General features: G+C 41.2%; 1 protein-coding gene across 1 annotated transcript; it reads left to right on the forward strand.

Moving 5' to 3' along the window:
- Positions 1–611: 611 nt before the first annotated feature.
- Positions 612–5,846, forward strand: LOC108672865 (lactosylceramide 1,3-N-acetyl-beta-D-glucosaminyltransferase B-like). The gene is made up of 3 exons (XM_018160617.2): positions 612–864; positions 2,504–2,618; positions 2,806–5,846. Exons 1-3 carry the CDS (start codon positions 742–744, stop codon positions 4,062–4,064), a joined length of 1,497 nt encoding a protein of 498 aa, XP_018016106.1. The 5' UTR covers positions 612–741; the 3' UTR covers positions 4,065–5,846.
- Positions 5,847–12,291: the final 6,445 nt, after the last annotated feature.

Genomic DNA, 12,291 nt, shown 5'->3' on the forward strand with positions numbered 1-12,291 from the left:
CCAACAGCCTCACATGCATAAATAATGCTCGCAGACAAGCTGCCTAGAGAGCAATTCATGCAGATCTTCTATCCATAGTGCCTCGCTCAAAACTGATCAGTGAGCAAGAAAAGCCTTCTGGGTGTAGAAGGCAGAGAGCTGGGGCATGGTGGAATTAGTTGGGCCAGATGCACTTCTGTCCGTGGAGTGTGGCTGGATTATGCCAGTCAAGTGTTGAGCAGAGCAGGTTTATGATGATCCGGTGTGGTCTGCAGATAGTAAGGCTTCTGGCTCAAATGATAACTTATAGTGTGGGGTAAAATTCTGTGGAGTAAGACCAGTGCTGACTCTGGACCATGCTGACTTAGAGTTGGAGTGGTGAGATAAGTCAGTTACCTAGTGCTTCTTGGCTCTGTGGCTGAGTATAGTTATCGCATTATGAGGGTAGGCATGGGTGCCAGGGCTTGTTTAAGTTTTTTGGTCCATGGCTGCACTCCCAATGCTTGAAATTGTTTCCAGTCATCAAAATCAGTGCCTCGGTTGACCAGAATTGGATATTATTGAAGTACCTACGTTCTTTTTTAGTTAGTAAATAATAAATAAGCATGCCTTTTAATTCTTTAAAATTTTCAGGTAACTATTTTAAACCACTGAAAATGAGTTTGCTGAAAAATTTCCATCTAAAGTGGTTGCCTAACTAATTTTAGATTATTCTATATACAAGAAGCTTAATGAATTTAACTGTTCATCATATTTGAGGCTATGTTAGGTAAGAAGTTCCAGGCAAGGACTGCTGTTCCATATAAGGAGCTTCACTGTTCTGCACCTCCTTCATTTGGTGGCAAAATTCAGCCATTGGACAGCCCTGGTGAAACAAATTTCTTGGTGAGTTTTTTTGCATTTTGATTCAGACTATCCCAATGAGATGTTTGTATCCACTTTTGGAGTATATAGTTTATTTAGTTCTAGGTAAGAGCCATGGTCAACTGTCATATATTTTTATACGTCATGTTGTATTAATTTTATCCCTGAGGAACCAAAAAACTATTTTTAAAAACATTTAATGTTATAACAATTTTGATAACAAAATTGGGGTCTCAGTCTTTAATGATTTTGTATTAGTTATTTAAAATGATTGAAATATTTTATGTACATTTTGTAGACATCAGTTTGGATTGATATTATTTTTTATCCTTGAATAATCTTATTTCTGATGAAGTTATTTTTCATCTATTTTTCTGTTGTGACTTGTAGGGGCATAGGTACAGTGAGTTGCCTTGCATGCTGTAGGGGCATAGGTGCAGTGAGTTGCCTTGCAGAAGGTTTGTAAAACGTTTGACTGCCTGCAATTAATGTTCATGGTTTTAGCTTGAGGTTACCAGTGCTGTTGAACCCATCTTGACAAATTTATTCTGCTGACTCAGATGCTCTTCTAGTAATACAATGAGTTTACTTGTTATCAGCAGAATATTGTTTTTGTAATATTTAATTTGTAGATATAAAAAACTTGACTAGTTTCCATTTCCATTGCTCTTCATTACTATGATGCAAGTTATGTCTTGGCAATATTGGTGGTTTGTAATCACTGCGTGCACGCTAGTGCCTCTTGTGTGGTGCAATTTGCATTTCAACTATCGCTTATAGTGCAATCTGTTGTGCTATGCCATGACAGATTCCATGAACCTAGGACAATAGGCTCCTTTTGTGTAATTTTTCATTGCTTCCTTCAGGTCTATGCACATATTTTTCTTACTCATATTTTGACTATCCTTTCATACTTTGTAAAAATTGTATGCTTCTAGTAGATCTTGCGGATTAAAACTTGGCATATTGAACATTTATCACAAATTGCTTCATTAGAGCACTCTGATTTCACATATGTGCAGTTTACTATTATACTCTTTAGTTCAGGATTAGCCTCAAACCTTAACCCTCTACTTTGTTGCTTATTTTCCTTGTTACTTACAGTGATGATTGTTGTCCGCATGAAGTTTTATAATTCAACAATCAGGGGAGGGGAAGTAATTGATAAAGTTGCTGTAAAATGATTAAATTTATCCACTAGTTATATTTTTCCCAAACTTTGTGAAAGAAGGTAATGTTAAACCTAGCTTTGCTACAACCATAAACTTCAATCGTCATGAGAGATTTGGAACAGATGCGATTCTTGCATATTGCTGATGGGGATGATGGTAGCCACTCACATCAACAACACCAGGCACTTGCTGTTAAATTTGGCCTTGGAATTTACCTTCCTCTTAATTTATCCCCTCATCTGTATTGAACTTATTTCGTTAATTAGGTTTTTTAATTGGATATTTTGTATGTTTGCTTTCATAGAGTGTCAAGAGGATTTTGCTTCCGGAGTAGTAATGCACTAGGCAAGTCATGCAGCTGCACAAAAGGACGATGTTTATGCGTTATTTAGAACCAACACAGCCTATGTTATACTTAAAAAGCAAGTGAGAGTTTTTCCTTACGCCAATTCAAGATGAAGTGGTGACAGCGCTTTTGTTTTGTGCAGGCGATGCTTGGCAGGCTGCGGTCAAGTCGGCTGCTGCTGCTCGTGGCTGTGGTCGTCTGTATTATCATGTACATGGCAGGGCATCGTATGAGCAGCGTCTCTATTGAGCCTCCCAGTTAGTAGGTTCTTTCTCGTGGTTGTAATAATGCCTTAGTAAAGCACAATCCTAAGCCAAAAAACCTGTTACATCCTTATTGCTTTCGAAATTTATCAAAAAAAACAATTGATGAGAATTAAGTTTGCTTGAAGCATGCACCATTAATATTTTTTGAGCATCTTCATAAAAAATGTTGCTTTTGCAGGTTTCTTCCCGTGGACCACCGTCACTGACCGCAACGTGTCAGCTTACGTGTCTACAGCGAAGCAAACGCTATTGATGCCCCGCGAGGGATGCTCAGGAGACGAGTTCCTGGTGGTGGTGGTGCCAAGCAGTCCAGGCAACAGCCAACGGCGCAAGGCTATCAGAAATACTTACGGTCAGTGGATCCGTCAAGTGGATAGTGCGACGACCACCAGAAAACTTTTGCAACTCAGTGATGGGTGGAACACCCTCGACAACAAGGATGTAGAGTCGACCTACGTCGTGAGGAAGGATTACCTCGACCAGCCGAGTCCGCTTCTGAGGAATAGTAAAGTCTCGGCTGCTGGGGGCGCGTCTCAAGGCATGACTCGAGAGCTTTTTTCTCTTGATGGTAAACATGATATGAAGGACAACTTGCCCATACCTGCAAAGTCTGCTTCTGATGAAACGAAGACAGCCACCACAGCTTCAGTGCATCACACGCGCGGCCGTTCAGGGCCTCGTGTACAGCTTTCTACTTTTGCCGAACTCAATCGTACACTCAAAGGCAAACTCTTCTTCATTTTGGGTCGGGAAAATTCTGAGTCTGGCGTAAGTGCTTCGTTGATGAACGAGCAAGAAGTGTACGGGGATATCATTGTCGAAGATTTTGTTGATACATACCAAAACTTGACTCTGAAGAGCCTTTTCATGATCAAGTACATAACGAATCATTGTCCCGACGTCAATTACGTTGCTAAAGTGGATGATGATGTCTTTCTACACGTGCCAAATTTACAAAGAACTTTACTTGCTAACGACACTTCAGAAAAGCTCATCCTGGGTTGTCTTTTCTGCTACGTTCGGCCTGTTCTCAACCCAACAAGCAAATGGTTCTCACCTCGGTACATGTATCAAGGTGATCATTATCCTAATTACGTATCAGGCACCTCCTACGTTTTGTCAGGCAACGTGTTGACTCCGCTTCTTGCAGCCGGGATGCACACGCCGCTCTTCCACCTCGAGGACGTTTTTATCACGGGCATTTTAGCCCGAATGATCGGGGTCAAGCCTCAGGACAGTATCGATTTCTCTTACCAAACTAGACCAACAAATCCTTGTCTCTACCAGACCGCTTCTATGGGGCATGAAATGGAGCCTCTGCAGATGTACAAGTTGTGGAATATGTTACATTTACGCGGTATGACCAGCTCGTGTAAACCTCTCACCGCCGCGCAAATACGCCGCTACACGCCATCCAAGTGCGATGCTAACAGATAATTACAATGCAGGCGTGTTATTATCAATGGAATCTCATGTATGCTATAATATGTAATAGTTCGAAGAATCTCAAATCATATTGTGTATTGAAATGAGTGATTGTGTAAGGCTGTTTTCGGTCACTCGCCGGCATTTCTGCTGCTATGCCAGTTTGTTTCTTCATAAGATTTTCTTTTAGTGACCCCCTCTAGTGGACTATTAAGCTGATACCCTACCTCGCCAATCCAAGGATGAGACACTTATGGTCTAACCGCTAACGCGTCCTGCGAAAGTATTTTTAGTCGCATTAAATGAAGCATTAACAAGTTTTTTTATGACGTTGGACTGCGTGGTAAAAATGTTAATTTTCCACAGCTGTCCAGATGTTTTTCGTAAAATTTGAGTTAGAGAGCACTTTTGTTTAGTTCCGTGGTTTGGAAATTATTCTCGTGTCAGTTACCTGTCCTGTTATTCGGGCTCAAGTGTTCTTTACTTGGCTGGTTCAACTCACGAAGCTTTTGCAATGGCGATCGTAAATTTTCTGATTGATTTTGTACCTGCACAAGAGCGACAGGAAACTGTACCCAAGTTAAGACCTGATCTTGAATAGTACTCTTTTACTGTATATTTTCTGTTTTTCTACAGTGGTTCAACTGTGTTTACTTGGATGCATATAATCTCTACCTGTTGAGCCTTAGCTTACTGTATGTCTATTCACAAATCCTTCTGAGTCTGCGTTTTTTCAGTGGATAATAATGAATTGATTGTATCCATAATGTTGAGTTTGTTTAGTCAAGATAATATGTGTTAACGGAATGTTCAATCATAATTACTCGGAAGGGTGCAGCAGTGATTAATTTTAAGCAATCCTCATGGCTGTTCTGGTTGGATGATACAAAGCCTAAAGGTCTCAATGTTGAAACAGGAAAATATGTACGATATTACCAACGTTCTGAGTGACATGATGAGTGCCAATTACCGTTAGTTTGTCACATATTATAAAGTTCCGCATCAGATAACGCGCTCGTGTCCTAACGCGAAGTTCGTTTTTGTATTTTTTTACCCTAGCCATGTATTCTAGTATGTAGATCACTGGTTTATTTAGCTATTTTATTTGTTAGAGGATGAATTTCATCACTATTTTTTGTGATAGAATTAATCTCAAAGACTTACCGTTCATTTTATTTACGTAAGGAACGGGTTTCTTAAAAAGACATCTCTCTACTGCCTGTTTTATGTTCTGTGATTTAATCTGTGAGATTTATGAACATCTTTTTATGATTTAGTTCTATGTTAGATCTGAGTAATATGTGTCCAAAAATTTATTTATTCATTTTGAAAGAATCTCGAAGTTTCGTCATGAAGCTGCCTCTGCTTCATAATTACGATGTCAAGCTTATGTATGTGTTATCATTACGGCTTGCAAGCTTATGTATGTGTTATCATTACGGCTTGCAAGCTTATGTGTGCGTTATCGTTACGTCATCAAGCTTTCTATGCGTTATTGTTAGGGCGTCGAGCTTATGTGCGCGTTATTGTTGAGACGTCAAGCTTATGTATATGTTACAGTTATGACATTAAACTTTATAATGAAGGTTCCACAAATGAAGGTCTTATTTGACGTACGTTATCGCTGTCGTGCATTTAAATGCTCTTATATTAACCAATCTCCACGATAGGCGGATGCTGCTCGTTTTTAATTGTTTCCGAAAATGTAAACCTTGTAAATATAATTGTTCTAGTCGCGGCCCGCTTTTAGCGCATTTTCTCAATTATGGAAAAAATGCGCTATTGTGCTAACCATATCCGTCCGTCTGTCCGTCCGTCCGTTCGTCCGTCCGTGACTTCACGTTTTCGTCGACGAGAAAATGCGCTCTCTGTCACTCACTGCAGTGAGTACTGAGTTATATTTTTTGTACTCTTATTTAACTGATTTTTCCTGCCCTGTTCCACCGTGGAAATTCAATATCAGCCCTCTGTTTCCATTCTTCTGGACCTCAATACTTTTTAAAGATTTCTCTATCTTGAAATTTATCATTCGGGTTTCCGAACTATTTTCTCAGAGGGATGAATTGCTTGGACCTATTTTAAATTAAGTGATTAATTATAACAGTTTGACAGTCGAGCTGTGCTGAGTCCATCTCGACGACGGCACGCGAATTTGTTAGCATTTGCCCAACATCATCGTAAGCTGATTATGCTCTTGTACGAATGAATATCCCCATGGAGATCGTCATGTGCGATTACCATCCTTTGCATAAATACTTTTTAACATCTGTATTAAGTTTGAGGTATTTGCATGTACAATTCGCTGACAGGAAATTTTTATGACCAGTTATTGCAATTATTTTCCTGGCTTTCCATTTTAATGCTCATTCTGAAATTCCATTAAAACAGAGTCAACTGTTTAGTCTGCAGTCCTCCCGTGCAGCCATATGTATGTCCGGAAGTTTCCAGTATCTCTTCAAACAAAATCAATACATTTATCGTTAAGTCTTTATTCGGTTCGAAATAGTGCACTTGCCTCGCATTTTTTAATATCACTCGTTTTTAATTGTTTCCGAAAATGTAAACCTTGTAAATATAATTGTTCTAGTCACGGCCCGTTTTTAGCGCATTTTCTCCTTTATGGAAAAAATGCGCTATTGTGCTAACCATATCCGTCCGTCCGTCCGTCTGTCTGTCTGTCCGTCCGTCCGTGACTTCACGTTTTCGTCGACGACAAAATGCGCTCCCTGTCACTCACTGCAGTGAGTACTACTGAGTTATATTTTGTGTAGTCGTATTTAACTGATTTTTCCTGCCCTGTTCCACCGTGGAAATTCAATATCAGCCCTCTGTTTCCATTCTTCTGGACCTCAATACTTTTTAAATATTTCACTATCTTGAAATTTATATTTCAGGTTTCCGAACTATTTTCTCAGAGGGATGAATTGCTTAGACCTACTTTAAATGAAGTGATTAATTATAACAGTTTGACAGTCGAGCTGTGCCGAGTCCATCTCGACGACGGCACGCGAATTTGTTAGCATTTGCCCAACATAATCGTAAGCTGATTATGCTCATGTACGAATGAATATCCCGATGGAGATCGTCATGTGCGATTACCATCCTTTACATAAATACTTTTTTAACTTGTGTATTAAGTTTGAGGTATTTGCATGTACAATTCGCTGACAGGAAATCTTTATGACCAGTTATTGCAATTATTTTCCTCTCTTTCCATTTTAATGCTGATGATGATGATCACCACAACGTCACTCGACTGAGTGCCGCCCAGGCCCACCCCCCTCCGGAGCGCCGAGCCGGTCTTGCCACACTCTGATCAGTTGGAACACTTCCACTGGCTTATTCCATAGATCTTCAGGCTGCAGGCTGGTTGGAATTTCAGCACACCCAAACAGATGTTGTGTGTTGTGGGTGTGGTTTTGACACAGAGGGCATGATGGTGTTGGATAATTAGCCTCATCGATCTTATTGAGGTATTCTCTAAGCATTGGGCATTTCCCCGCCCTTAACTGCGCCAATGTACGCCTCATGCCTCGGTCCAAAGTCCTCTCTATTTCGTTTACTTTAGGTGCAGGTGCATTTAGAATCCTTTTGGGTGTTCTCGATTCTAGGTATCTCTCGACTGCGGTGGTATGCATGTCTTCATGTTTCTATTCACCTCCACGCTGCTATCACTGTTGTTGTTGTTGCAGTCATACACTTTTATGCTATACTCGCTGTTGTATATGGTCTTTTTCATGAGTCTGATTGGTTCTTGGTTCATCAGACTTCTCAGTGGGTGTTCTTCCAGTTTGCTCGTCTCCCTCAGTTGCGAGGCCGTCATCTGCACATGGTTCTTCAGAGGCAGGACAGATGTTTCGTCGTGAAGATGTTGTGCGTTGGTGTCGCGTGTGTGTCCTGTGGCAATTCTCAGGGCAGAGTTCTGAACAGTTTGTATTTTCTGCCAGCTGCTTTCCGATGTTATGGGACCCCATATACTACTTCCATACTCCAGAACTGGACGTATCAGCGCCTTGTAGGTTTGCACAATAGTCTCCGTGTCCTTTCCCCAGTCAGCTCCAGATAGGGCTTTTAATATGTTGATGTTTTTCTTCGCTTTGCTCGCAGTGCTTCTTACATGTTCAGAGTAGGTCATCTTTGGATCAAAAGTCACTCCCAAGATTCTCGGATGTTTTTCCATTCCCAACGTTGTTCCTCTTACATTGAGCTCCAGGTTGACACTGTNCTATGCGCGATCTTCAACAAACGTTTTGTTTATTTGTTTACATTACGATGTTTATGTTTTTTCTGCAAGATATTTTTGGCGGAAACGGTAAAGCAATGCGGATTGCGGAAGTTGAAAATTTTATGACAATTTGCACTTCGCAAATGACATGTTTGCGAAGTGCAAACCGCGATTTTTTAATCAAACAAAAATTTATGACATTCGAGCCGCGAGATTTCATACCTACTGAAATTATATGATATTAGAGCCGCGATATTTCAGACGAAAATAGGACTTTTCCAGACTAGCACAGAGCTGGGATCAAACCTGCGCCTATCTGCACCAATCTTGGTAGTTGCCAGTTGGTAGCGTGGTACGCTGAACTCAGTGAACTGTAAGCCTGTCTCTTATACACATCTGTCTCCAGCTCAGCGTCACCGAAAAAACGGTGTAGCCTGACTGCATCTTGTGATGCAGTAGGATGATTGCTGTGATTTGCATCCGAAGATGGTACTCCCACGACGTACACGCCACAGCATTGGGAGCTCCATTTTAATGCTCATTCTGACATTCCATTAAAACAGAGTCAACTGTTTAGTCTGCTGTCCTCCCGTGCAGCCATATGTATGTCCGGAAGTCTCTAGTATCTCTTCAAACAAAATCAATACATTTATCGTTAAGTTTTTATTCTGTTCTACATAGTGCGCATGCCTCGCATTTTTTAATATCGGAAATTTTTTTCGTCGGACGCGTTATCGGCCGGGATTTTTTTTGTAGCAGATTGTTGCCTAGATTATTATGATGAGACCTGATGCATGATTTAATTAATGTTGAACATAAGAACACAAAGTTAGTTTCTCGAACAAGGCGCTCAGAAATTGAATAATACATTTCGCATTCATCATAATCCTCACGCGCATTCTTTTTAACTATATAACGGTTCAGGTCATGTCTATTTATCACGAGCAATGCTGTGTTCATGTGTTACTCTTGCATCTTTTCATTCTTAATCACTCATGCACACAATTATTTGTGCAGAGTCAAGATTACACCGAACGCGACATTCTCGCCGACGGAAAAACATGTTGGAGAAGAATCCATTATCTCGCTGATCAATTCTGAATCAGATGGCGCAAAGGTCACAGCCTTCCAAAATCTTCAGCCATGAAGAAAGTGGCTGCATCAGAAGCCTTCCTTGAAATCTGTAGACGTCGTCCTGGTGTGAAATTTAATGACGAAGATAAATCACTGGCAGATTGACCGGATGATGGAGACGAAGCGCAGCGCCGAAGAACGGGTACGAACAGTCACTATCCGCGTTGGCAGTTGGCACCCCCTGTAAACTTTAGAATATTTGTTCGCCCTGTGACCGAGCTTGTCCTACTGATGAACGGCGAATGTCCCACATGCATACCCCCTCTACCGTACTGAATTCGGGGGCGCAGCCGTAGGCCACAAATTTTACTCTTAAGCCCTGGAGCCAACGCCAAGCTTCACCATGCATTAACTTTACTCAGCCTCAGAACTGAAAGCCGCAGACTACGCTTGAACTTCGTAACCCAGACAAGCAACACACTGCCGAAAGATAATAGCGCCGTAGGTTTTCAGCCACTGCTTAAGCATGCTCGCTCATAAACAGGCAGTTCCCCATCCGGCCTAACCTATTCACGCTGTCCCGGCTCACAACCTTATTGCGGCCATGACTTGCTCTACCAAAGCACTTGGACCGCCTCTCTAACTTCTTGCAGCCAATGAGGTTAAGTTATTTCCTCTCAGGTTTTTTGGGTGAAGAAAGGTTGCAGCTCGTATATGTTGGGCCTGAAGAGGTTTGGCCAGATGCGGTATGAGTATGGCGATGTTTACCTTTGACAAGCTTGAGTTGTGGCTGTAGACATCCGGCGCTGTGGCTTTGAGCACTTGACTTCATAGGCCGTTATGCACTCTAGCGTTCTTACCTATGGAAAGGAATATGAACTAAGTGTGGAGTACTAATATGAACTAAGTGTGGAGTAAGTGGCAAAGCTGGCCTCCGGCATGCGCCCCCTGAATTTTCGAGCGGGGAGTGTGCCGGGAGAAATCCCAGCATTAGTTTCCCCCAAGTTAAGAAAAGATCACAATTTCAGATTTCTGTGAACAAGTCACGAAAAGTAAAGAATCGGCGACAGGCCACATCAGACCTACTCTTCAGCGCCGACTTCACTATGTTATGTTATGTTATTAGCGTTAGCATTAATATTTGTTAGTATCCGCGTACATAGAACATTCGCGTTCCGGGTTACTTCAACTACTTGAAATTTGGCGGTTGGGAATCACCGAGCTAGGTAGTATGTGTGTCACACTTGTGGACTATCAACAAAATCGAACGTAAATCATTATAGGGAGTTCGTTTTGGACGGTGATCGAGTAAACATCTAGTGGCAGTGCCTTCCTTTGAGAATCAAATGATCTATCTTTGAACTAATCCGGTTTGGAAGTTGGAACCTTTGCTACTCACCGGCGGGAGTCACCGCTAGGCGGCTAGTGATACAACTGGCGAAATGAAAACTGGCAAGCGCCGAAGAAAAGAGGCAATTCATATTGGTCTTCCCGCTCTTCTGACGATGAAAGCGTCGCTTCGGAGCGCTTCTCTCCTAGACAACAGGTAAGAAAGCATTCTGCACCTGAGTGACCTGACCATGAAACTGATCATGCATTCATGCTTACAGAAAAGCAATATAATAATATAATAGCGGTGTCAGTGTTTAGTAGGCTATTTTCCTGTCACCAAATCTTAACATCACAGAAGATTTACAGTATTTTTTGCTCTGCTTAACCGCCTGGCCTCCTTGCAGATTTGACCAGAAACTGTCGCACAGAGCCTAGTATGGAATATATCTACTTGGCGAGCCGCGACTGAATTTTTCGAGCCGTGGTTTTATGGATTTGCCAGCCGTGATTCCATTTCTAAATTTATTTACAAAGTTTATGCACGTGTTACCCCAAATCTCTAATTTTACCCTTAAACAGTCAAACGGCAACAATAAAATTTGTCTCTACTGTAAGTTCAGCACGTATTAATATACAGTCTGACCGCTGTGACATGACCGCAACTATGCGCGATCTTCAACAAACGTTTTGTTTATTTGTTTACATTACGATGTTTATGTTTTTTCTGCAAGATATTTTTGGCGGAAACGGTAAAGCAATGCGGATTGCGGAAGTTGAAAATTTTATGACATGACATGTTTGCGAAGTGCAAACCGCGATTTTTTAATCAAACAAAAATTTATGACATTCGAGCCGCGAGATTTCATACCTACTGAAATTATATGATATTAGAGCCGCGATATTTCAGACGAAAATAGGACTTTTCCAGACTAGCACAGAGCTGGGATCAAACCTGCGCCTATCTGCACCAATCTTGGTAGTTGCCAGTTGGTAGCGTGGTACGCTGAACTCAGTGAACTGTAAGCACTGGAAATAGATATAGATCATACTGTGATAGCAGTGATACTGTGGTCTGTGTGCTACTGCCCTACTGGTAGTAGTAGTACTAGAGTAACTAGACTTAGTAGGCTACTCACTCTAGTAGTAGTAGTACCTAAATTATCCAGGACAATCACCCTGGAAGGCTGGAATGAGTGAAGAGTGATAAACTTCCTGCCTAGTCTGGAAAAGTCCTATTTTTGTCTGAAATATCGCGGCTCAAATATCATATAATTTCAGTAGGTATGAAATCTCACGGCTCGAATGTCATAAATTTTTGTTTGATTAAAAAATCGCGGTTTGCACTTCGCAAACATGTCATTTCATAAAATTTTCGACTTCCGCAATCCGCATTGCTTTACCGTTCCCGCCAAAAACATCTTGCAGAAAAAACATAAACATTGTAATGTAAACAAATCAACGAAACGTTTTGTTGAAGATCACGCATAGTTGCGGTCATGTCAAAGCGGTCAGACTGCATTAACGTGTGCTGAACTTACAGTAGACACAAATTTTATTGTTGCCGTTTGACTGGTTAAGGGTAAAATTAGAGATTTGGGGCATAGTGGC

Source organism: Hyalella azteca, unplaced genomic scaffold (assembly GCF_000764305.2).
Source record: "Hyalella azteca isolate HAZT.00-mixed unplaced genomic scaffold, Hazt_2.0.2 contig971, whole genome shotgun sequence".
Classification (NCBI taxonomy): Eukaryota; Metazoa; Arthropoda; class Malacostraca; order Amphipoda; family Hyalellidae; genus Hyalella; species Hyalella azteca.

What these genes read in the sequence shown, in the direction of transcription:
- LOC108672865 (XM_018160617.2), top strand. Translation starts at nt 742, where the DNA reads ATGTTAGGTAAGAAGTTCCAGGCAAGGACTGCTGTTCCATATAAGGAG. An exon ending in CTGGTGAAACAAATTTCTTG is followed by an intron (nt 865 to 2,503) that starts GTGAGTTTTTTT and finishes TGTTTTGTGCAG; the next exon opens with GCGATGCTTGGCAGGCTGCG. An exon ending in CGTCTCTATTGAGCCTCCCA is followed by an intron (nt 2,619 to 2,805) that starts GTTAGTAGGTTC and finishes TTGCTTTTGCAG; the next exon opens with GTTTCTTCCCGTGGACCACC.